Source organism: Oryctolagus cuniculus, chromosome 9 (assembly GCF_051225735.1).
Source record: "Oryctolagus cuniculus isolate XC-2025 breed Fujian yellow rabbit chromosome 9, ASM5122573v1, whole genome shotgun sequence".
NCBI classification, from domain to species: domain Eukaryota; kingdom Metazoa; phylum Chordata; class Mammalia; order Lagomorpha; family Leporidae; genus Oryctolagus; species Oryctolagus cuniculus.
In genome coordinates, this window is record NC_142875.1 from 110,681,909 (window position 1) to 110,704,092 (window position 22,184).

General features: G+C 47.9%; 1 protein-coding gene and 1 long non-coding RNA gene across 4 annotated transcripts; one reads left to right on the forward strand and one right to left on the reverse strand.

The window, feature by feature from the left end:
* Window positions 1-987: 987 nt before the first annotated feature.
* APOLD1 (apolipoprotein L domain containing 1) lies at window positions 988-6,399 on the forward strand. 3 transcript variants are annotated; one of them, XM_070049401.2, is made up of 2 exons: window positions 988-1,241; window positions 2,252-6,399. In XM_070049401.2, exon 2 carries the CDS (start codon window positions 2,430-2,432, stop codon window positions 3,168-3,170), a length of 741 nt encoding a protein of 246 aa, XP_069905502.2. In that variant the 5' UTR covers window positions 988-1,241; window positions 2,252-2,429; the 3' UTR covers window positions 3,171-6,399. The 3 variants fall into 3 exon arrangements, with proteins under 3 accessions (XP_069905502.2, XP_002712707.3, XP_089160743.1); XM_002712661.6 differs by having other exon boundaries at window positions 1,210-1,485; XM_089304617.1 differs by lacking the exon at window positions 988-1,241 and adding an exon at window positions 1,582-1,605.
* Window positions 3,487-21,051, reverse strand: LOC149124727 (uncharacterized). The gene is made up of 2 exons (XR_016213502.1): window positions 20,798-21,051; window positions 3,487-8,327 (listed from the first exon to the last, which is right to left on the reverse strand). It is a non-coding gene; the product is annotated as an uncharacterized LOC149124727 (long non-coding RNA).
* Between the last annotated feature and the right edge of the window lie 1,133 nt (window positions 21,052-22,184).

Below are 22,184 nucleotides of genomic sequence, written 5' to 3' on the forward strand. Positions count from 1 at the left end.
GAGGAGGCTCCTGGATCCTGGCTTTGGATCAGCGCAGCTCCAGCTATTGCAGCCAGTTGGGGAGTAAACCAGTGGATGGAAGACTTCTCTCTCTCTCTGCCTTTCCTCTCTCTGTGTTACTCTGACTTCCAAGTAAAATAGATAAATCTTAAAAAAAAAGGAAAATACTTTCAGTTTAAATAAATAAATAAATAAATAAAAACAAGATTTCCAAATGAACCAGAGAATACCATTTAAGTTATATACCAATTTGGTCTTCCTTATCTGAAGGTGAGAATGTTAGAAGGGTGACGTATCTGGGGCCCTGTGGCAGGACTGAGTTCCCAAGCTGGACTCCAACTCCTGAGAACGCCCCACTGACAACTTTCTTCCACATATTGGGGGCTGAGGCAAGTCCTGATTTATGCAGATACTTGTCCTTCAGCCCGTGCTTCACTAATCTGTAGATGGAACCCATTTATCACACTATCACACTGGCTACAACCGCTGCATCAGATGAAAACCAGGGACGCAATGTCCCTGCTGCCGTTTAAAGTGTATAATTAGCTCCTGGTGCAGCCTGACCCTGCTGGCGTTTCCGACCCACTCGGCCTGCCGTGTGCCCTGAGACCTCCAATCTCTTCTCCACAGATGGAGACGCCCAGCCCAGCACGCAGCACATCCCGTGGGGCGCGGCCTTGCATTCTTAAAGCTGCATGGGGCCGCGTGTGTTTCCACCACTCACAGACTTGCAATGCTTTTTCAAACACAGGCGTGGAGTCTGAGTGGCTACATCAGCTAGAAGAGGGCTGGACACCCCCACCCTTTGCTTTTTCAAAACGGTTTTGTAACGGTGACCTTCCAAGAAACACTATAATCGGTCAGCCTGGGGTGTGTTCGAAGGCCTCCCAGATGGCGTCATTAGCTATTCTCAGGAGAGGAAAGGCAGGGTATCCCCCCTGGGAGAATGACAACACGTGTTTCAAGTCGGGGAAGAGCCTGTGGTTCTCTTCCTGCGTGTGGGGGAAAGCGAACACACAATGTCCACTTCCTAACTGCGGGATGTGCTGTGCTAGCAGGTCATTTTCCACTGTGTCACTTCCTTCTGGATGAAGGCAGCAGGGGCCAGCACAGGAAACAGTGAATTCTCAGGATGAGACAAGGCTTTCCCAGGGCTGCTATTGGTTCTCGGGAACTATAAAGCTCACCCATCCAGAAACAGCCTGGAACTTCTCCTTCCCAGAGGCAGCCCGAAGTGGATGGTAAGTGGGGAGCCCAGGGGGAGACCGTCTGAAAAGTAGCCATAGGCCTTGTGATGCTGGGTTGTATTCAGGTCCATTAGGTATCGGGGATGATTTTTCCCTGGAAACTTATCTCTGGTGGGTTGGAATATGGAAATGGGCACGTGAGATCAGCAGCTGTGTGTCAGGAGACCTGGCTTCTAGGCTCTGTGAAGAGTCAGCTGTCTCTAGAGTGTGTCTCTGTTTCAACTTCCTCATCACCCAGGTGAGAATGAATTCTGCCCTGATATCTCATGGTTTTGAAATGCTCTATGTCTATGACTTATCTGCCACTAGAAATTCCTAAGAAAGAGGAGGACAGTGGATACCAAGGCAAGAACCCCTGGCGAGCAGAAAAGATGGGCTTTTTACCCTAGGACATACCATTTTCTCCATTTCCTCCCATTGGTTTCAATCCATCAAGGTACCAGGCGGCTCTCAGTGACTGGTAGAGCAAACACATGTTGGCCACTTAATTTTGCTGTCAGCCACTTTCAAAACAAAGAGAGCCACAATGGTATTAATTTAATAGTTTTAATTAAACTTTTGCCAAATATTGAGCTATCTGAAGACCAGATGTGCCCCAGCTGGAATCAGTGACCCCAACCACACCTTAGGCTGGATGAATATTTAGCCAAGAATTGCTTCATGTGAGCACCAGGCTTGGCTTCTTATGGACAATATGACTTTTTTCACCTATGACAGAGAAAGGGGGAGAGGTGGAACAGGGAGGAGGGGGGAGGGAGGAAGAGAGAGAGAAATTGTGTTCCAAATCTCCCTTGCCCAAAACTATAACGAAAGAGCTTCGCAAGCCGTGCAATCCACCACTTGTGAGGCTCTTTCAAACAGAGCTACGGCTTCAGGATTGGCGTAGCCATCTAATGCCCTCTCCCATCACGCCAAGCCCAGCTCTTGCTTAACAGATAGTGGACGCAGTCCATCACCAGGGTTCCCCGGGGAAGACGCTCAAAGAGCATTATTCCTATTCGCAGATGCGGACCTGAGGAACAGAGGACCCGTGATTCCCGCTCAGATCCCAGCGCCGGCTCCCGCGGACTTGACCCGCTTCCCGCAAGGTGGCAGTAGCGGCTCCGCGGAACTTCGACGACCCCCAGCTTGAGGACGGCGGCGAGGCCCCTGGCTGACCGCGCCTCCGAGTCCGCGCAAGCCATGCAAGGCCCGGCGGCCTGGGAGCGGCGGGACGCCGACGCGCTGCGGCGCTTCCAGGGGCTGCTGCTGGACCGGCGCGGCCGGCTGCACGGCGAGCTACTGCGCCTGCGCGAGGTGGCGCGGCGCCTCAAGCGCCTCCGCCGGCGCTCCCTGGCGGCCAACCTGGCGGGCAGCTCGCTGAGCGCGGCGGGCGCTGTGGCCGCCGTCGTGGGGCTCTCCCTCAGCCCGGTCACGCTAGGGGCCTCGCTGCTGGCGTCCGCCGTGGGGTTGGGGGTAGCCACGGCCGGAGGGGCCGTCACCATCACGTCCGACCTCTCCCTGATCTTCTGCAACTCCCGGGAGCTACGGAAGGTGCAGGAGATCGCGGCCACGTGCCAGGACCAGATGCGGGAGCTCCTGAGCTGCCTCGAGTTCTTCTGCCGCTGCCACGGGCGCGGGGACCGCCAGCTGCTGCAGAGCGGCAGGAACGCCTCCATGGCCCTGTACAACTCCGTCTACTTCATCGTCTTCTTCGGCTCACGCGGCTTCCTCGTCCCCAGGCGGGCAGAGGGGGCCACCAGGGTGAGCCAGGCCGTGCTGAAGGCCAAGATTCAGAAACTGGCCGAGAGCCTGGAGTCCTGCACGGGGGCCCTGGACGAACTCAGCGAGCAGCTGGAGGCCCGGGTCCGGCTCTGCACCAAGTCCAGCCTCGGCCACGACCTCAAGATCTCAGCTGACCCGCCCGCGGGGCTGTTTTTCTGAGAACATCCTTTCCCGCCCATGACCGAGGCCAGACGCCATCCCCATGGGATGCTCCAAATCTGTAACTCCCGCAGGAAAACCCTGAGCTGAGTGCAAAGACTGAGGAAAACTGTGCCAAGCGGGAGGGTCTCCAAGGCCCTTTACCCTCACGTGTGACTTCCTGTCTGGGTTTGGGGGCTGCGGACTTTTGCGTGTTCCTGAGGGACAATGTGAACTGAAACCTTTTCCCCTTTTCTGTCTTCCACAGTGGGAGACACTCCTGTTTCAAAGTCATTTGGGGTGGGACGGAGGAGGCAAGGGCTCACTACCATGGTGGCTTTTATTTTTAAATTTTTATTTCTTTATTTTTTATTTATTTGAAAGGCAGAGAGACAGATAGCGATCTTCTGTCTACCGGTTCACTCTCCAGATGCCTGCTACAGCCAGGGCTAGGTCAGACAGAAGCAAGTAGCCCAGAAATCAATCTGGATTTCCCACATTGGTGGCAGGGGCTCAAGTTCTTAGAACATCACCTGCTGCCTCCTAGGGTGTGCATCGGCAGGATGCGGCATTGGAAGCAGAGCTGGGCCTGGAATCCAGGCACTCTGACATGGGATGAGGCCCCTGCACCATATGCCTGCCCCTGCTCTGGTGGTTTGAGCTGAGACTGGAGAGGATACCCCCCCCCCCCGTCCCCTCCAAATTCCACTAGGCTTTGATGTCCTCAAAGTGCCCCTAAGAGGAGACACCTGTTTTTAAGCCGCTCTTCCAGAGTTTGTGGTAACAAGGAATTTCAGAACCCAGAGCAAACCTGCGCCTCATTAAGCTTCATAGGAAGATTCAGGACCCAGAGAGGGACCTGGAACTGGCTTGCCCCGCTCCTCCCTCCAGTAGCCTGGGAATGGAGCTGACTTTTCCTGGTTGGCTTCAAGCCAGACCTGCAGATGCTTCGAGAGGGGAGGCCAGCTGAGCAGTCATGAAGTCCTGCCTGTTGTATGAAGAAGCTGAGGCCAGAAAGCGGGGAGGTGACTGACCCCTTCAGTCCCTGCCATGGAGTTCAGGGAAGAGAGTGGTGGGCTGTGAGTCAGACGCTGTGGGTTTATTACAGGCTTTGTGAACAATGGCATGGCCTGGGCCACCTGATCTCACCCAGACTGGCTTCCTGTCCTGTAAAACAGTGCATACAACCTCTCAGCCAGTTGTGAGGATTGAGTTCAGTGCCTGGCTCACCAGTCCTTGGACTGGCAAATGAGCATCGCCTGACATCTCGTTAGAAAGGCAAATTCCTGGACTCAACCCTGATAGACAAATTAGAATCTCTGGATATGGGGCCCAGCAACCTGAGGTAATAGAAGCCCTCCGGGCGATTCTGCAGGCTAAGGTTTTGAAACCACTGTAACAAACGCTGATTTCTGATCCTCTTCCGGAGGTCTCATGGCCTTTCTGGAAACACCATGTCTTCAGGTCTTTAGCAGGTGGTCCAGAGCAGACTGCGTCCCAGAAACAAAAGAATGTGTGGTGGCACTAGGTAGTGCATCTGGGACGGTTTTAGGAGCTGAGGGACATGTACACCAGAAATCCTTTAGGGGGCAGTGTTGCCCACTCATTGTGGAAACTGGTACAGAAAGGAATGTGAATTTGTTGGAAACTGACCTATCGCTATTACTTTCTCTGAAAGTCACCAGACCACATATTTTTTTAAATTTATTTTAAGTTTGTTATTTAATTATTATTTGCTTTTAATTTTATTTAATCACTACATTTAGAAAAGTATTAGCAAGTTCTGAAAGGGAGACTACTCTTTCCAAGAGAATGTCACTTCCATGAGGTTGAGTTTGACTTTGGAGGGCAGGGCAAGAGCTGGAAACAGCATTGTGCTCTTTGAAGAAGTCTCTTCTTCAGAGGGAATTGTGGTTTTTTTTTTTTTTCTTTCTAGTTTTAAATGATGGTTTAAAGCAAATCACAGGGAATTGTGAAAAGAAAGAGCAGGAGTTGAGTGTTAAGTTTGTCATTGGAGTCTGGAAGTGTGGTATAGATACATGATAACACGTGTTTATCCTGAAGGTACTTTGCCAGAAGATAGCGCTTGACCTGGAAAGGGAGCCTATTTAGTTCAGGGAAAAAAAATGAGAACATATGAAAGAAGCATTTAGACCTTGGGAACCTGATGTCCTATGAAATCACATCTTACTTATGATGGACAAAATAGCTTGTGTTGAGGTGGGGATGTGCCATGCTTTCACTTTGGGGCAGTAAGAAACTTGTCAGCTATGTGTAAGAAGATATTTAGTTCTTCGATTTCCATTCCTACAACTGCAATGTTGAAAAATATGTTGAAAAGTCATTGGACCACACACAGTCAACTTGGTTGTGTTGTTTGATTACTGTGTGCCATGCATTTACCCAGCCGACCCCATTGCCTCGCACTGAGACCATGTGTCTAAGGAGCTATCATTTCAGCACCAGGGGGAAGGATTGGTGTTTTATATTTTTATTTTTCCCATAAACTGTAATTAGTCTGTAAGTTGGTTTATTTTGAAGTTGATATTGGTTTGTATTGAGCTGTGTCATTTTCTTGATTGGCTTGCATAGATGTTAGCATTTTAGACTCAGAATATACTGTGTTGTTGTTTGTATTATATCATAAAGGTACAATCATTCCCTAACTCCATCTTTTATGAATGGTTAAATTTGGATTATATTTTTCTGATACCTGATCTGTTCCCTATAAATAAACTGGCCACTTCCAGAAACAGGAGCAGGGGGGAGCTTTTCCTGTCATTAGGGTATTTGAGTATACTGAAGTCCTGAACTCCTGATGTTATAATTTATAATTTTTTGAAATGTATAATTACAGTAGCCCACTTTATTTCTACAGAAGATTGTCTACTTGAGAACAACACTTTGCCCATAAGGAGAACTCAATAAATGCATTTGAGTAATTAACCACTTAGCTGTGTTAACAAGAATTTGGTAATAAAAAGACACACCCTTCCTTGTGTTTCTCTTATGAAAATTGGAGCCTCTGCCAGGATTTGGTCAAGTTCAGTTGTGTTGGTCATGGAGACAAATTCTTACTTATTTCTTTTATGGGAATGTCAGTAAACCTTTTCCTTAATGTCTTCATTCTATGAGTAAACAGATTGAAATGGTATGTTGTCAAGGGAAGAAGGGAGAGAAGTATTTAGATTATAAGTGTACTTCATAAAAATGTCAGGGCTTCACAATACAAATGTGTTTTTATTAACTATTTAAGTGTTTCTCTGTTTTCTTGGGTTGGTAATCATTTGAATGGTTTTGTTTCACAGTAAAGGAGATTCATTTGGTTTTGCATTTCAAAGATTCTCTAGAACTACAGACTGCTCCATTAAAAAGATAGTCCACAGTAAACATTCTGATCTGTTTTTTTTTTTAAGATTTTTAATTTTATTTTTTATTTATTAATTTTATTTTTTATTCTTATTTATTTGAAAATCAGAGTTACAGAGAGAGAGAGAGAAGAGATACAGAGAGAGATCTTCCATCTGCTGGTTCACTCCCCAAATGGCTGCAATGTCCAGGGCTGGACCAAGCTGGAGCCAGGAGCCAGGATCTTCTTCTGGGTCTCCCATAAGGGTGCAGGGGCCCAAGGACCTGGATCACCCTCCACTGCTCTCCCAGGCCATTAACAGGAAGCTAGATAGGAAGTAGAGCAGCCAGGACACAAATAGGTGCCCATATGGGATGCAGGCGGGGCCTTAACCTGCTACACCACCACTCTAGCCCCTCTGATCTGTTTTTATGCACTTGTTCTCAGACACCTGTTCTTCTAGCCCCTCTGATCTGTTTTTATGCACTTGTTCTCAGACACCTGTTCTTCTTTCCTTCCTCTCTTCCTTCCTTCCATTCTTTGGCAGAGAAATAGGGAGAGAGAGAGAGAGAGAGAGAGAGAGCGCGCCAAAATGCCTGCGATGGCCAGGTTGGACCAGGCCAAAGCTTGGAACCAAGAACTCAAGTAGATGGCAGGAACTCACTGCAGCTTCCCAGAGTTGCATCAGCAGGAAACTGGAATCAGGAGTTGAAGCTGTGAATTGAACCTAGAAATTCTGATATTGAATGCACCTGGCATTCCAACCCAACTGGCATCTTACCTACTAGGCTAAAATCCCACTCCACCTGCCATTTCTAATACAGACAATGTCCAAGTCAAAAGTATTTACTGAAAGAAGAGAAAGAGAGATGTGATGTACAAGGAAAGGAAACCCAAAGTCAACACAATTAATGTTCATCAAACCCAGGTACTAGAGAGAGGCAGATAGGGTGAGGAAGGGAGCAGCATCTGTAGCGGGAAGGGAAATCCCTTGATCTTAACCTTATAAGGAAGGCTGGGAAAAGTGGTATTTTTAGTGCTGAGCCCATACACCATGGATTCTGTTAGTAATGAAGAAACAGAGGGTGACTGTGGGATGTGAACCCAGCAATCCAAACAGAAAACTGCTTGTGATTGCTGTGGTCTGCTGGAATGACTACTAGGGCGAGACCTCACCTTCCAATGCCAGCCTATGAGTCTGCACCTTCAACACATTCCTGGGCTGCATGTCACACAGTTGATGACTGCACAACCCCCCCAGAAAGGCTTTGTTAGCAAGATCCTGACTGTTGGCCAAGCAGCCACAGCTGGGATCTTACCTTGGCTGAAGCATTCAGTATTCCTGTGGTCACGAGTATCCTGGTAGCTAATTGTACTAAATCCCTAAATGTTGAGTGGACAGGAGCCTGGAATGTTACTATTTGCTCCTGGCACACTCGTAAGGGGGAAAGTCAACTCTGCTGTGGTCGGGAACAGAACGAAGAGTGAGTCCTAAGGTGTGGACACAATATCTTAGCAACCAGAGAGTCCTTAGGAGATGGGGTGTTGTGCTGATGAAGTGTGACCCCTGGAGGGGCCAGGAATGCCCCTCTGCACCTGCCTGGCCTGGTAAGAGAAGGTCCTGCAATGCGTCTTACCTGTGCACATGCAGATGGACTATATGAGGCTATATTTGCAGAAAATGATGTTGAATCCCAGTGGACAGTAGGGGTAGCAGTACTGGAGGGTCTTCCATTTGCCTCAGTCTCAGTCAAGGCCTCACACACAGGAGCAGCTGGATCCTGGCTTGTTACTGTGTGTGACTGTGGTTACCCAGTTTACCACAACAGCTGTAATGGGAAGAAGTTTTTGGTTTTTTGTTTTTGTAGATTGCGTTGGGAAGGGAATGATGTCTAAAATCTATCATTAAAGCTAAAAACTTCTTTTTCTAGGCTGCCTGGTTGTCATGGAAACATTTGTTTCTGCTCTTACCTTATTATTGAAGGTGCAATTTCGAAATGTCATTTAAGGACAGTACTTTTCTCAGTGCTTAAATAAAATGACATTTCCATAAGAGAGAAAATCCGTGTAGGGCATTTCATGATAAGAGTAGCAAGTACTTATTGAGGACTCACTAGATCCAGTTCTATGTACGATTTGACCTGTACTATCTCATTTACCTTACAAAAATCTTGTGAGATGGACACTATAATAATCTCTCATTACTGGATAAAGTAGGGAACTTGAGGGGTCACACAGCCTAAGAATTTGAGTTCTGGAAATCTCCCTCCAGAGCAATGCTCTTAGCTATTCTGATAGCAGGTATATGCCTGATATGAAGTAGTAGCTCAGATGGGGATTATATTAATAACCAAAAGCTGACAGATCCATCTGTTCATCTTGAAAACATTTATACCATGTGCTATAATTTGTGAGCAAGACAAATTTCTAGATCTCATGGCATTAACAACCTAATTGTTTAAACAGGGTAAGCTTATGCTGGCAGGTTAATTAATATGTCATGAAAATGTAGTTTGCACATGGCTAGTATTTGCAATAAATGATGTGGGTGGGCCTTGAAACTTATTGAACTTTAGCTTTGATCATAAAAACTTATATACAGGGGCCAGCACAGTGGTGTAGTGGGTAAAGCTGTGGCCTGCAGTGCCAGTATCCCATATAGGCACCGGTTCAAGTTCCAGCTGCTCCTCTTCCAATCCAGCTCTCTGCTATGGCCTGGGAAAGCTGTAGAAGATAGCCCAAGTCCTTGGGCCCCTGCACTCCCATGGGAGACCAGAAAGAAGATCCTGGCTCCTGGCTTCAGTCGGCCCAGCTCGGGCAGTTGTGGCCATTTGGGGAGTGAACCAGCAAATGGAGACACCTCTCTCTCTCTCTCTCTCTCTCTCTCTCTCTCCCTCTCTGTAACTTTCCCTTATAAATAAATCTTTATAAAAAAGAAAGCTTATGTACAGACAGATATTTTGTGATGCTGCTGCAGATCTCCCAAATATGGCAAGATTCTTGTGAAAAACAAAAACAAACAAAAAAAAAAAACAACCCGGGATGGGGCAGGTATTGTGGATGCCCCCTCTTGGGATGCCCATATAAGTGGGAGTTTGACTTCTGGCTGCTCTGCTTCTGATGCAGCTTCCTGTTAATGTGCTTGGGCAGGGAGTAGATGATGACTGAAGTACTTGGGTTCTGCCACCCTTATAGGAGACCCAGAAGGAACTCCAAACTCCTGACTTCAGCCTGGCCCAACCCTGGCAGTTGCCAGCATTTGGGGAGTGAACCAGTGAATGGAAGATCTCTCTCTCTGTGTCTCTGTCTCTCCCTCTCTTTGTGTGTTGCTCTGCCTTTCCAATAAGTAAATAAATACACCAGAAAAAAAAAAAAGCCCAGTTGGAATGGAAGAACATGATTAATAAGAACTTTTTGCTAATTACTAACCTGCTGGAACTAAAGGTACCGACAGAAGCAATGCAGACATGAGTAAAGGAATTACTGGTTCAACAGGCCTTTCCCGAGCTTATTTTAAAAACCTTGAAAATGACATTTCATGGGGTCATTCTGTTGAAACTACCTCTGACATTTCATGGGGTCATTCTGTTGAAACTACCTCTGACTCTGATTATCAATTTTCTTCTGGTTTAAGGGTGTGTACTCAGTTTTAGTTTACTAGTTAGGGATTAAAACTGCTGTAGGCTTGTGGGTGAGTCAATTGGTTAGGAATAAGATATTTGGCTGCCATAAAACTATTCAAAATACTAGAGCTTTTACTGAGGGTGTTCTGTTTTTGACATTCTCCTCTGAGGTTTTGCATGTCAAACAGTGCTAGCTGTTTACCTTTCGTTCTCTATAACTTCCCTGTAGCCTCTGACATTGCTAACTACTCAATTAAAACACTCCTCTCGAGGTCCGTGACACCAGCCTTTCTTTCTTGTGTTGCTGATTGTTTAGCTTCCTGGCTAGCTTGTCTTTCTTCTCTATGTCCATGTTCCCTAAGCCTCACACAGACCTAAGCTTCGATTCCCCCTCTCCTGCGTTGTCCAGCCCTTCCTGAGCAAGTCCTCTTCCCATGATGCCCTTGTACCAGATTGGCTGTTGGTATGGATGGCACCAATTATAAAGGATTTTCCTGGGCCGATTTGAGTTTGGTGGGTATTAGGTGAGATGAAAACAAATGAAATCATTGAGCGAAGGCGGTTTCAGGGATAATGTATAAAAGAGTCCCAGGTGTGTGTCTCCTACTAGGTGTGTTGCTCTCCTCTGAACGTCTAAGGACAACGTGTTTGTGTGTTTTGCAACATGGGCTTATCACTTGGTACCTTTTATGAAGGGCATTTGTGCCTACTGCAAGGCCCTAAAGGGCAGAAGCCCGTCACAGATGTCATAACACTTCCCCACAGCATTTCTCTAGCTCTTGCCTCAGGAGATGTTCCACAAGCACTTGTTGTTGAATAAACAAAGTAGCCCACAGTCTTAGTCCTACACACACTGATCTACTCACCCACAGTCCTCATGGAAACGCTGGCATTGCTGCCTCGCACATGGATAGCTAAACCTATCCTTTTTCTCCCCTGTCATTCTGGCCTGGGCAGGTGTCTGGAATAGTAAAGGTGCCTATTGGGACATCCACGTGCCGTATGGAAGTACCTTGGTTCAATACCCAGCTCTACCTCCCGACTCCAACTTCCTGCTAATGCAGATTCTAGGAGGCAGTGATTGGTTCCTGCCACCCTGTGGGATAAATGGCTTAACTTCCCGGTTCCTAGCTTTGATTCTGACCAGTCCTGGGCATTTGGGAAGCAGCGGATGGGAGCTCTCTCGGTGTCTCTGCTTCCGTGTCTCTGTCTCTCAAATAAATAAAATTTTAAAAACTGGCCTTGTTTTATAGGTGGCAGGAATTCAACTACTTGAGCCATCACCACTATTTCTTGGGTCTGAATCAGCAGAATGCTGGAATTGGAGCTGGAGCCAGGCATCGAACACAGGCACTCCGATGTGGGGCTCAAGTGTGCTAACTGGCATCTTAATTGCAAGGCTGGCCGGCGCCGCGGCTCACTAGGCTAATCCTCCGCCTAGCGGCGCCGGCACACCGGGTTCTAGTCCTGGTCGGGGCGCCGGATTCTGTCCCGGTTGCCCCTCTTCCAGGCCAGCCCTCTGCTGTGGCCAGGGAGTGCAGTGGAGGATGGCCCAGGTGCTTGGGCCCTGCACCCCATGGGAGACCAGGAAAAGCACCTGGCTCCTGGCTCCTGCCATCGGATCAGCGCGGTGTGCCGGCCGCAGTGCGCTGGCCGCGGCGGCCATTGGAGGGTGAACCAACGGCAAAGGAAGACCTTTCTCTCTGTCTCTCTCTCTCTCTCACTGTCCACTCTGCCTGTCAAAAAAAAAAAAAAAAAATTGCAAGGCTAAACATCCACCCCAGCCTAGGGGTTTTGATTGAGCTGGAGAAAAGAGTCAGACCTTCATGCACCAGCAAAGCAAACTGCAGAACTTCAGTGATGCAAGACAAAAGCAGAGGAAGGTAATTACATGTTGAACCTGATGTCTCATCCCCATGGGCTCTTGAACACATAGAGCTGGCATAAGAACCCAAGCCCAGGCCTAGGCCAGCACTAATCCCTTGCTAAAGCTATCCAGTTTTGTAGCTTAATCATAAAGTTACGGTGCTGAGAATGAACTTCCTGTCCTCTGCCCAGAGTGGGCTTCTTTTTTTTTTTTTTTTTAAAGACTTATTTGTTTGTTTATTTGAAAGTCAGAGTAACACAGAGAGAGAAGGAGAGACAGAGAGAAGCAGAGAGAAAGGTCTTCCATCTTCTGGTTGACTCCCCAACTGGCTGCAAAAGCTGGAGCAGTGCTGATCCGAAGCCAGGAGCCAGGAGCCTCCTCTGGGTCTCCCACATGGGTGCTGGGGCACAAGGACTTGGGCCATCTTCCACTGCTTTTCCAGGCCATAGCAGAGAGCTGGATTGGAAGTGGAGCAGCTGGGACTCAAACTGGCACCCTTATGGGATGCTAGCACTGCAGGCAGCGGCTTTGTTCACTATGCCACAGCGCTGGCCCCAAGAGTGGGCTTCCTTATGAGGAATGTTATCTAAAGAGGAGACTTCAGAGTTCTACGGGCACCACTTTCCACCTCTCCAGCTTCCTCGTCAGGTTGGTAATCCACATTTGTCTTTCAGAAGAGGACCGTAGGACACTATTTCCTTTGGTGTGTAAGAGATATTGAGACAGATTTTTCCTTTGGCGACTCACATTCAAGATCTATTCCCCACACTCCTGCCTTGTGTATAGAAAGCTGTTGAACTTCTCTCTTTCCCCAAGATAACTAATTTTTTAAAAAAAGATTCATGGGCTGGCGCCGCAGCTCACTAGGCTAATCCTCCACCTGCGGCGCCAGCACCCCAGGTTCTAGTCCCGGTCGGGGCGCCGGATTCTGTCCCGGTTGCCCCTCTTCCAGTCCAGCTCTCTGCTGTGGCCCGGGAAGGCAGTGGAGGATGGCCCAAGTCCTTGGGCCCTGCACCCGCATGGGAGACCAGAAGCACCTGGCTCCTGGCTTCGGATCGGCACAGCACACCGGCCGTAGCAGCGATTTTAGGGGGTGAACCAAAGGAAAAGGAAGACCTTTCTCTCTGTTTCTCTCTCTTACTGTCCACTCTGCCTGTCAAAAAAAAAAAAAAGATTCACTTATTTATTTGAAAGGCAGAGTAACAGAAAGATGGAGAGATAGAGGTCTTCCATCTGCTGGTTCACTCCTCTAATGGCTGTGACATCAAGGGTGCTGTTGTTGCAGGTGGCAGCCTAATCCACTGTGCAACAGCCCCAGCCCCAGGATGGGTAATCTTGGCCTCGTGTAATAATCTGACCTCAGAAGCTCAATGGAGGTCCTACTTCTTTTACACACAGCATTTGATCTTTCTACATCATCTCTTCTCCTTCATCTCTCCTCTTCTTCATCCCTTCCCCATGCACACTACACAGCCACAAATGCACAGATGCTTTTCATCCAACAAAAGATTTACTCCATGCCAGGCATTTTTCTGGCACAGAGCATATAGTAATGAACAAAACAGCCAAATATCTGTGCTATCATGGAGTTTTCATTCTAGGATCGGCAGAGAAGGAAGACGTAAACAAAGCAGTAAATGTCTAGTTAGGGAGAGGGTGCAGATTTGATTCCCATTGCTTCTGTAGAAAATCACGGCAAACTTAGCAGGTTTGCACAACATAAATGTGACATTTGAGTGAAGAGGACTGAGGTTGGTGTGGGAGAGAGCTATGACGGTCCATGAGGAAAGAGTGCTCCACATAGAGGGAACAGAATGTGCAAAGTCTGAGGCAGAGGCATGGAACGGTGGGGAGCTCAGTGTGCCTGAGCGGAGTGGGTGAGAGGGAGCAGGTGAGGTGCTGGGGCCAAGCTGTGCAGGGCTCTCTAGACTGTTGTAAGGATTCTGACTTTGACTCCAGATGAGATGGGAAGTCTCTAGAAGATTTTGAGCAGAGGAATGATGTGATTAGACTTCCTTTCTTTTTTTTTTTTTTATTTTATTTATGAGACAGAGAGAGACAGAGAGAACCAGCTTCTTTCCTCTGGTTCATTCTCCTCCAACATTAGAAGCCCAGAGCCAGGAACTCAATCCAGGTCTCTCATGTGGGTGGCAGGAATCCAGGTACTTGAGCCATCACTGCTGCCTCCCAGGGTCTGCATAAACAGGAAGCTGGAATCAAGATTGGAGCTAGGACTTGAACGCAGGCACCTCGATATCGGACGCAGTGGCCCAAGCCAGGCCAAATGCCCACACCTAGACTCATGTTATAAAAGGAATCTCTTTGCTGCTATGTTGAGAATTCCCTGTTGAGGGGTAAGAATAGAGACAAGAAAGCTAATTAGGAGTTGAATTAACAATCCAGGTGAGACATGTTGGTGGTAGATTTCCAGACAGACTGCCAAAGTGGGCTAACAGGATTTGTTGGAAGATTGGATGTGGGAGGCAAGAGAAACAGAGGGATTTTGTCTTGGATGATCCTGCATAGGAGGACTCGGGGAGAACTAAGTTGGGGAAGAGTGGAATCGGGAATTCAGTCTCAGAATTGACATGCCTGATAGCATCCAAGGACGAGACAAGGAGGCAGCTGAGTATGTGTGAGTGTGGAATTCAAAGAAGGAATCCTAGATCTGTGAAGGGCTATCTGCGGGGCTGGTGTTGTGGTGTGAGTTAAGCCACCACTTATGACACCAGCATCCTACATGGACAACAGTTCAAATTCCGGCTGCTCCACTTCCAACCCAGTTCCCCACTGATGCACCTGGGAAGGCAGTGGAGGACTGCCCAGGTGCTTGGGCCCCTGCCACCCACGTGGCAAGGCTCCTGGCTTCATCATGACCCATCCCTGGCCGCTGCAGCCATTTGGGGAGGAGACCAGCTGATGGAAGATTGATCGATCGATCTCTCTCTTTCTCTCCCTATAGCTCAAACAAATAAACAAATCTTAAAAACAGAAAAAAGGGCTATACATTTGAGGATTACTAGCAAATAGATGGTATTTAGATTCATGAGCCTGGTTCTGATCACTAAGGGATGAATACAAATTGTTCAAAGACTCAGCCCTGAGTGGGGAGGAGGAAGAACTGGCCATGAAGACTGACAGAAAGTGGCCATCAAGGCAGGACGAAAACCAGGAGTCTGTGGCAGATGGAAGTGAAGTGAAGAAGAGGTGGTCAAATGCTACTACAAGGTCAAATGGGATGAAGGATGTGAATCGACGTGGGATGAGCCACATGGACTCCTCATTACCTTGAAGAGAAAAGTGTTAGCAGAAATAAAGTGCAGCACAAAAGCCTTGTGGAAGTGGGTTTAAGAGTCAGGGATGGGAGGCAGCACATTTAGATGACTCTTTCAAAGGGTTTTTCTGCCAAGAGGAACAGAGAAACGAGCAGTAGCTCTAGAGGGTGTGGAATTAAGGGAAATGCTATTCAAGATGGGAAGAAATAACAGCATATATGCTGCAGGAATGAGGTAGCAGAGGGGAAAACTGACAGTGCAGGAAAGGAAATGGAGACTGTACAGGAGGGTCCTTGAGAAAGGAAGAGGGGGTGAGACTGAGCCCAGGTGCCTAAGTGGAGGGCCTGACCTTGCTTGGATGGCAGCATTGACAGTACACCTTCGACAACAAGAGGTAGGGGCAGGTGTTTGGCACAGCACTTGGGACACCTGCATCCCATAATATAATACCTGGGTTGCAGTCCTGCTCCACTAAAGATTGTGACTGCCTGCTAATGCACATCCTGGAAAACAGTGGTGAAGTCTCAAGCAGTTGAATCCTTGCTATCCAGGTGGGGGATATGCATGGAGTTCTGGGCTCCTGGCTATGACCTGGCCCAGAAGTGGTTGTTGCAGGCATTTGAGGGGTGAACCAGTAGATATGGTGGGCTCCCTCTCAAATGAATAAAGAAAAAATGAACAATAGGTAGGTATGTAAGCGAGAAGGTTGGTGTAGGAACTTAGGGAAATTATTTTGATTTTTCATTGAAACAGGAAGCTGAAAGTGACGATAGGAGAGTGTGTACTGGACCATTGAGAAGGGTTGCTTACCAGCATGGGAGAGAGAACAGACAGGAAATGGACAGATTCACCAGGCAGCATGAAGGACCACTTACAGAAGGGAAGTTGGGTTTTAATAACAGATAATTGGGAAAGCAGCTCTGTTAATGTTCTTAGAAGCAAACACCTGATCCTCTTCTAGCTCGTTGAGTAGAAAAGGACATAATTGAAGCCTATTAGAAGGCTCATAGAATCTCCAAGAAGGGAAGAGCCAGGCTTGGGGGTGACGCAGCCAGGAAGGACACCCAACCTGTGTGAGATGACCACTCCAGAAACCCGACTGCTGCCGTTGCTAAGCTGGGATACCCCACACTGCACATCCTGCACATCCTCTGGGCACCAGAACCTTTACCAACACTGCCTACATTACCAACCCATGCCAGTGTCCAGGCCCTTAATTTGCTTTCTTCTGAATTAGGCTCTGGAGTGGGTATGTCTTGGTAGAGACCAGGTCATGTGTCTGTGACCTACATTCAAAGAAGGGTGGGAGAGTGAGTCTCTGGTTTCCACTTTGAGGAGATGAACTTATATTTGAAGAGATTTGCCGAACAGTGGAAAACAGTTCTAAAAAAGATGTTGGGCCCTCACCAAGAGTGAGAAATGTTCAGTACAGCAAGGAGTGGAGTTAATGTTTTATTTTCTTTATTTGCTTCAAACATTTTTTCATTTAAACTCATTATACTGAAATTCACATGCTCCTGTTTTTTTTTTTTTATTATTATTCAAAAGGCAGACAGACATGCACACACACAGAGGAGAGAGACAGAGAAAGAGAGAGAAAAAAACTCCCCTCTATTGGTTCACTCTCCAAATGCCCACAGTGGCCAGGACTGAGCCAGGTTAAAGCCAGCAGCAGGGAACTCAATCCACGTCTCCTGTGTAAGTGCTAGGAATCCAGTAACTTGAGCCAGCACACTACCGCCAGGGGCTGCACTGATAGGAGGGTAAAGTCAGGTGCCAGAGCTGGGACTCTATATGCAGGCTAAGTGCCTGTCCCCCCAAGCTCCAACTTTAAAGTTAATTAAAGCTTGTGTGTATTACAACTGTTGTATCATTGTGAAAAGGGTATCTGGGTCGTCAAGGGATTTTATAAACATCTTCATTTCTAGTAATTTATTTTAAAATATTTGGCATTTAAAAAAAAAACCACTTGTATGAAAGGAATAAGAGGGGCTGGTGCTGTAGTATAGTAGGTAAAGCGACTGCCTGCAGTGCCAGCATCCCACATGGGCACCGGTTCAAGTCCTGGCTGCTCCACTTCCAATCCAGCTCTCTGCTATGGCCTGGGAAAGCAGTAGAAGATGGCCCAAGTCCTTGGGTCTCTGCACCCGCGTGGGAGACCTGGAGGAAGCTCCTGGCTCCTGGCTTCAGATCGGCACAGCTCCAGCCATTGCCGTCATTTGGGGTGTGAACCATGGATGGAAGCTCGCTCGCTCGCTCTCTCTCTCTCTCTCTGCATCTGCCTCTTCTTCTCTCTCTGTGTAACCCTCACTTTCGAATAAATAAATCTTAAAAAGAAAGAAAGAAAGAAAGAAAGAAAGAAAGAAAGAAAGAAAAAGAAAGAAAGAAGAAACAACCAGGAGGCAGGCGCCGCAGCTCACTAGGCTAATCCTCCGCCTTGCGGCGCCGGCACATTGGGTTCTAGTCCTGGTCAGGGCGCCGGATTCTGTCCCAGTTGCCCCCAGTCCAGCTCTCTGCTGTGGCCAGGGAGTGCAGTGGAGGATGGCCCAAGTGCTTGGACCCTGCACCCCATGGGAGACCAGGAGAAGCACCTGGCTCCTGGCTTCGGATTGGCGTAGTGCACTGGCTGCAGCGCGCCAGCTGTGGTGGCCATTGGAGGGTGAACCAACGGCAAAGGAAGATCTTTCTCTCTGTCTCTCTCTCTCACTATTCACTCTGCCTGTAAAAAAAAAAAAAAAAAAAAAAAAAAAAAAAAAAAAAGAAACAACCAGGAAACCAGGAAGTGAATCAAAATATTTCCTTTATTACAGATTGTAGTATGAAGTGACCTTGAAATCTATCTCTTGTGGCTTTCTATGTAAGGATTATAACATAACATTTGAATTTCCTGCTAATTATTGACATAGGCTAAACCAATCCCTTAGGTATTTTATTTACATCTTAGTACATCATTTGTACTTGACTGTAATTCTCAGCTGACATGCCAGATTTTTTTTAAAGATTTATGTATTTGAAAGGCAGAGTAAGAGAGAGGGAGAGAGGGAGGCGAGGAGAGAGAATTTTTCCATCTGCTCATTCATTTCTCAAATGGCTACAGATGACCAGGCTGGACCAGGCCAAAGCCAGGAGTCTGGAACTTCATCTGGGTTTCCACATGGGAGTCAGGGGCCCAAGCACTTGGCCATTTTCTTCTGCTTTCCATGATGCGTTAGCAGGGAGGTGGATTGGAAGTGGAACAGCCAGGACTTGAACCAGTGCTCATATGGGAAGCTGGTGTTGCAGGCACACCACATCACAATCTAGGACCTGCCAGATTTTTTAAAAGGATTTATTTGTTTATTTAAAAGGCAGAGAGAGAAAGAGGCAGGGAGGGAGAGATGGGCTTTTATCCACTGATTCACTCCCAAAATGGTTGCAATGGCCAGGGCTGGGCCAGACTGAAGTCAGAAGCCAAGAACTCCATCTGGGTCTCTATGTGGGTAGCAGGAGCCCAAGCACCTGGACCATCCTCTGTTGCTTTTCTAGGTGCATTAGCAGGGATGTGGATCAGAAGTGGAGCAGCTGGGACACAAACCAGCACTCATATTGGATGCCAGTGTCACAAGTGACTTTTTTTTTTTTTTTTTTGACAGGCAGAGTGGACAGTGAGAGAGAGAGACAGAGAGAAAGGTCTTCCTTTGCCGTTGGTTCACCTTCCAATGGCTGCAGCGGCCGGCGCCCTACGGCCGGCGCACCGTGCTGATCTGATGGCAGGAGCCAGGTGCTTCTCCTGGTCTCCCATGGGGTGCAGGGCCCAAGCACCTGGGCCATCCTCCACTGCACTCCCTGGCCACAGCAGAGAGCTGGCCTGGAAGAGGGGCAACTGGGACAGAATCCGGCGCCCCGACCGGGACTAGAACGCAATGTGCCGGCGCTGCAAGGCGGAGGATTAGCCTAGTGAGCCGTGGCGCCGGCCCCACAAGTGACTTCTTAACCCACTGTGTCACATTGCTGGCCCTCAGAGGCCAGATTTTGGAAGGGGGATACCAGTACAACAATCTCATATCCTAAAGATCCATGGCGGGGTGGGGGGGAGGGGGACCAAGGGCTTCCAAGGACCAAAGAACAGGCATGGTAGAGAAGTTAGCTTTACTGGCTCACTGCCACCCCAGCCACACCCCCTACCACGGAAATGGCCCCAGCTTTGCTAAATTACCACTGTTCCAGATTGATTTCTCCATCTTCTGGTCAGGTTCAGAAACTCCCTGTAAACCATGTAATTAGTCAATAAATAGGCCCTGGGATTGATTCATACAAAACACACTCACAGGAGAATAATCTGCAAACCTGTTTGATTCATTCATTGGACAAGTATTTACTGAATGCCTCTTCTGTGCTGGGCCCTTGGGATTGCAATACTGCATAGGTGTAGTCCCTGCACCTATCGTGCTAACAGTCAAGTGAGAGCGAAGACCATACCACGTTCATTTTGATCCATGGTGATGGTGAGGGAGAGGGAGAAGTAGAGAACTCAGATTCTGACTTGCTGGTGTGGCTCAAGCAAAGGTGGGGCGAGACGAAGTGCTGGGGAGAAATCTAAATGCTAAAGTTAAAAAATTATTTTAAAAAGATCCTTTATTTGTTTGAGAAAAAGAGGAACACACACACGCACACATACACACACAGAGCACTCCCATTTGCTGATTCACTCCCCAAATGCTGGCAGCAGCAGTGGGCAGAGCTGAGAACTCAATCCAGGTCTCCCACATGGTTGACAGAAGCCCACTCACTTGAGGCATCACTGCTGCCTTCCAGAGTCTGCATTAGCAAGAAGTTGGTGCTCTGATAAGGGATGCTGACAACTTAACTGCTAGCCCAAACAGTGGCCCCTGAAGTTTTAACCTTTACTAACTCAAATAATCCACAGAATAAATACCCTTAGGAGGACGTGGACCATGCAGAAGACAAGATAAATTGGCTTGGGCTAAATTAAAAAGTTCAAGGGCATATTACTGATATTTCCATTTTCCTTCACCACACTAAGGATAACAGTGGGAATGTCACTATGCCAGGGATAGCGTAGAGTGGTGGTAAGAGCATGGGCTTTGGAGCCAGATGGCCCAAGTTCAAGTCCTGGTCCATGTATGGCCATTGTCTCCTGAATATGGCCTTGCTGCCCTTACCCACAACACACGTGCCCCTCCTCCAACTTGCCTAGCTATGTCACCTTTCTACTCCAGCCACAAACCTAAGAATCCCTGACCTTCATCTTCCATGTTGTCTATCATGAGGATTAAGTCAACCATTACACACCCTTACCTGTCCACTTCTCTCCAGTCCTACTGCCCATATTCTAGTCCCAAACACCATCATCTTTTGCTGGGACAGCTCCTAAGTAATCTTCCTGCATCCAGATCCCATGCCCAGGCCCCTCCTCCAGTGCAGCTGAGTCATCATTTCAAATGCATCTTTGTTTCCCATTGCCCTCAGAATAAAGTCCCTGGCTCCCAGATCCTTAACCTGGTCTTTAGGGTCCTAGATAGCCCATTGCCTACCTGCACTGCTGGCCTCATCACAAGTGCTGCTCCACTCTCAGGTCTCAGTTTGGAAGAGAGAGGGAAAATGTCCACGAATCACAGAGAAAGCTTCAGTCAGGCCATTACATACGGCTTCAGTGCCCGCTTTTCTGCTCCGTAGCATTCTTCTCACTTGTTGTTACTCGCGCACATCTGTCTGCCCCATTTGACTATGAGGACTTCTTTCTTTCTTATTATTTTTTAGAAGGCTCTCTCCCCCACTGAAACATGGGTCTCACGCCTGCTGCTGGATTGCTAATGCCTGGCATAGGGCCCGGCATAGGGCTTGTGAATATTTGTTAAATAAACAAAGAAATAAATACATGTTTCCTGGAGTGGGCATGGCACAGGGGTTAAGACATTGCTTGGAGGCCGGCGCCGCGGCCGACTAGGCTAATCCTCTGCCTTGTGGCGCCGGCACACCGGGTTCTAGTCCTGGTCGGGGCACCGGATTCTGTCCCGGTTGCCCCTCTTTCAGGCCAGCTCTCTACTGTGGCCCAGGAGTGCAGTGGGGGATGGCCCAAGTGCTTGGGCCCTGCACCCCACGGGAGACCAGGAGAAGCACCTGGCTCCTGGCTTCGGATCAGCGCGGTGCGCCGGCCACAGCGGCCATTGGAGGGTGAACCAACAGCAAAAGGAAGACCTTTCTCTCTGTCTCTCTCTGTCTACTCTGCCTGTCAAAAAAAAAAAAAAAAAAAAAAAAAAAAAGACATTGCTTGGAACACCAACATCCCATTTCAGAGTTTATGGATTGGAGACATGACTCTGCTTCTGATTCCATCTTCCAACTAATGCATACCCTGGGTAGTGGGGAGGGGGGCAGCAGGCGACAGCTCAACTACTTGGCTCCCTGCTGTCTATGTGGGAGACCTGGATTGGGTTTAGGGCTCCTGGATCTGGCTGGCCTACTCTGGCAATTGTGGGCATTTGGGGAGTGAACCAGTGGATGGGAGATCTCTTTCTTTCTGTTTGTCTCTCTAACTTTCGCGTGAATAAAGATTTAAACAAATAGGCTTTTTGTACTTTTTAAAAAAATTTTCAAATGAAAGGCAAACAACAAAAAATGAGAAGAAACCATCACATAATATCTTCTGAATAGAACTCAGTTAGATAACTAAGCATTTGTACTTTAGCCTGTTCTCCCTTCACCTTCGTTATCATGTCATGGGCGTCTTCTTCATTTGAACATCCATATTCATAATGGTGACAACTCAGAAGTTTAAAGATCATTCTCTGATTACATTTGCATTGGTTCCTTCTTGATGTGTAAAGAACACTTTCTAATAAGTGAGCTTTCTCCAAAATAGACCATGCTGGGGCCGGTGTGTGGCGCAGCAGGTTAATGCCCTGGCCTGCAGTGCTGGCA

Coding starts and splice junctions, on each gene's coding strand:
- APOLD1 (XM_070049401.2), top strand. CDS start 2,430: ATGCAAGGCCCGGCGGCCTGGGAGCGGCGGGACGCCGACGCGCTGCGG.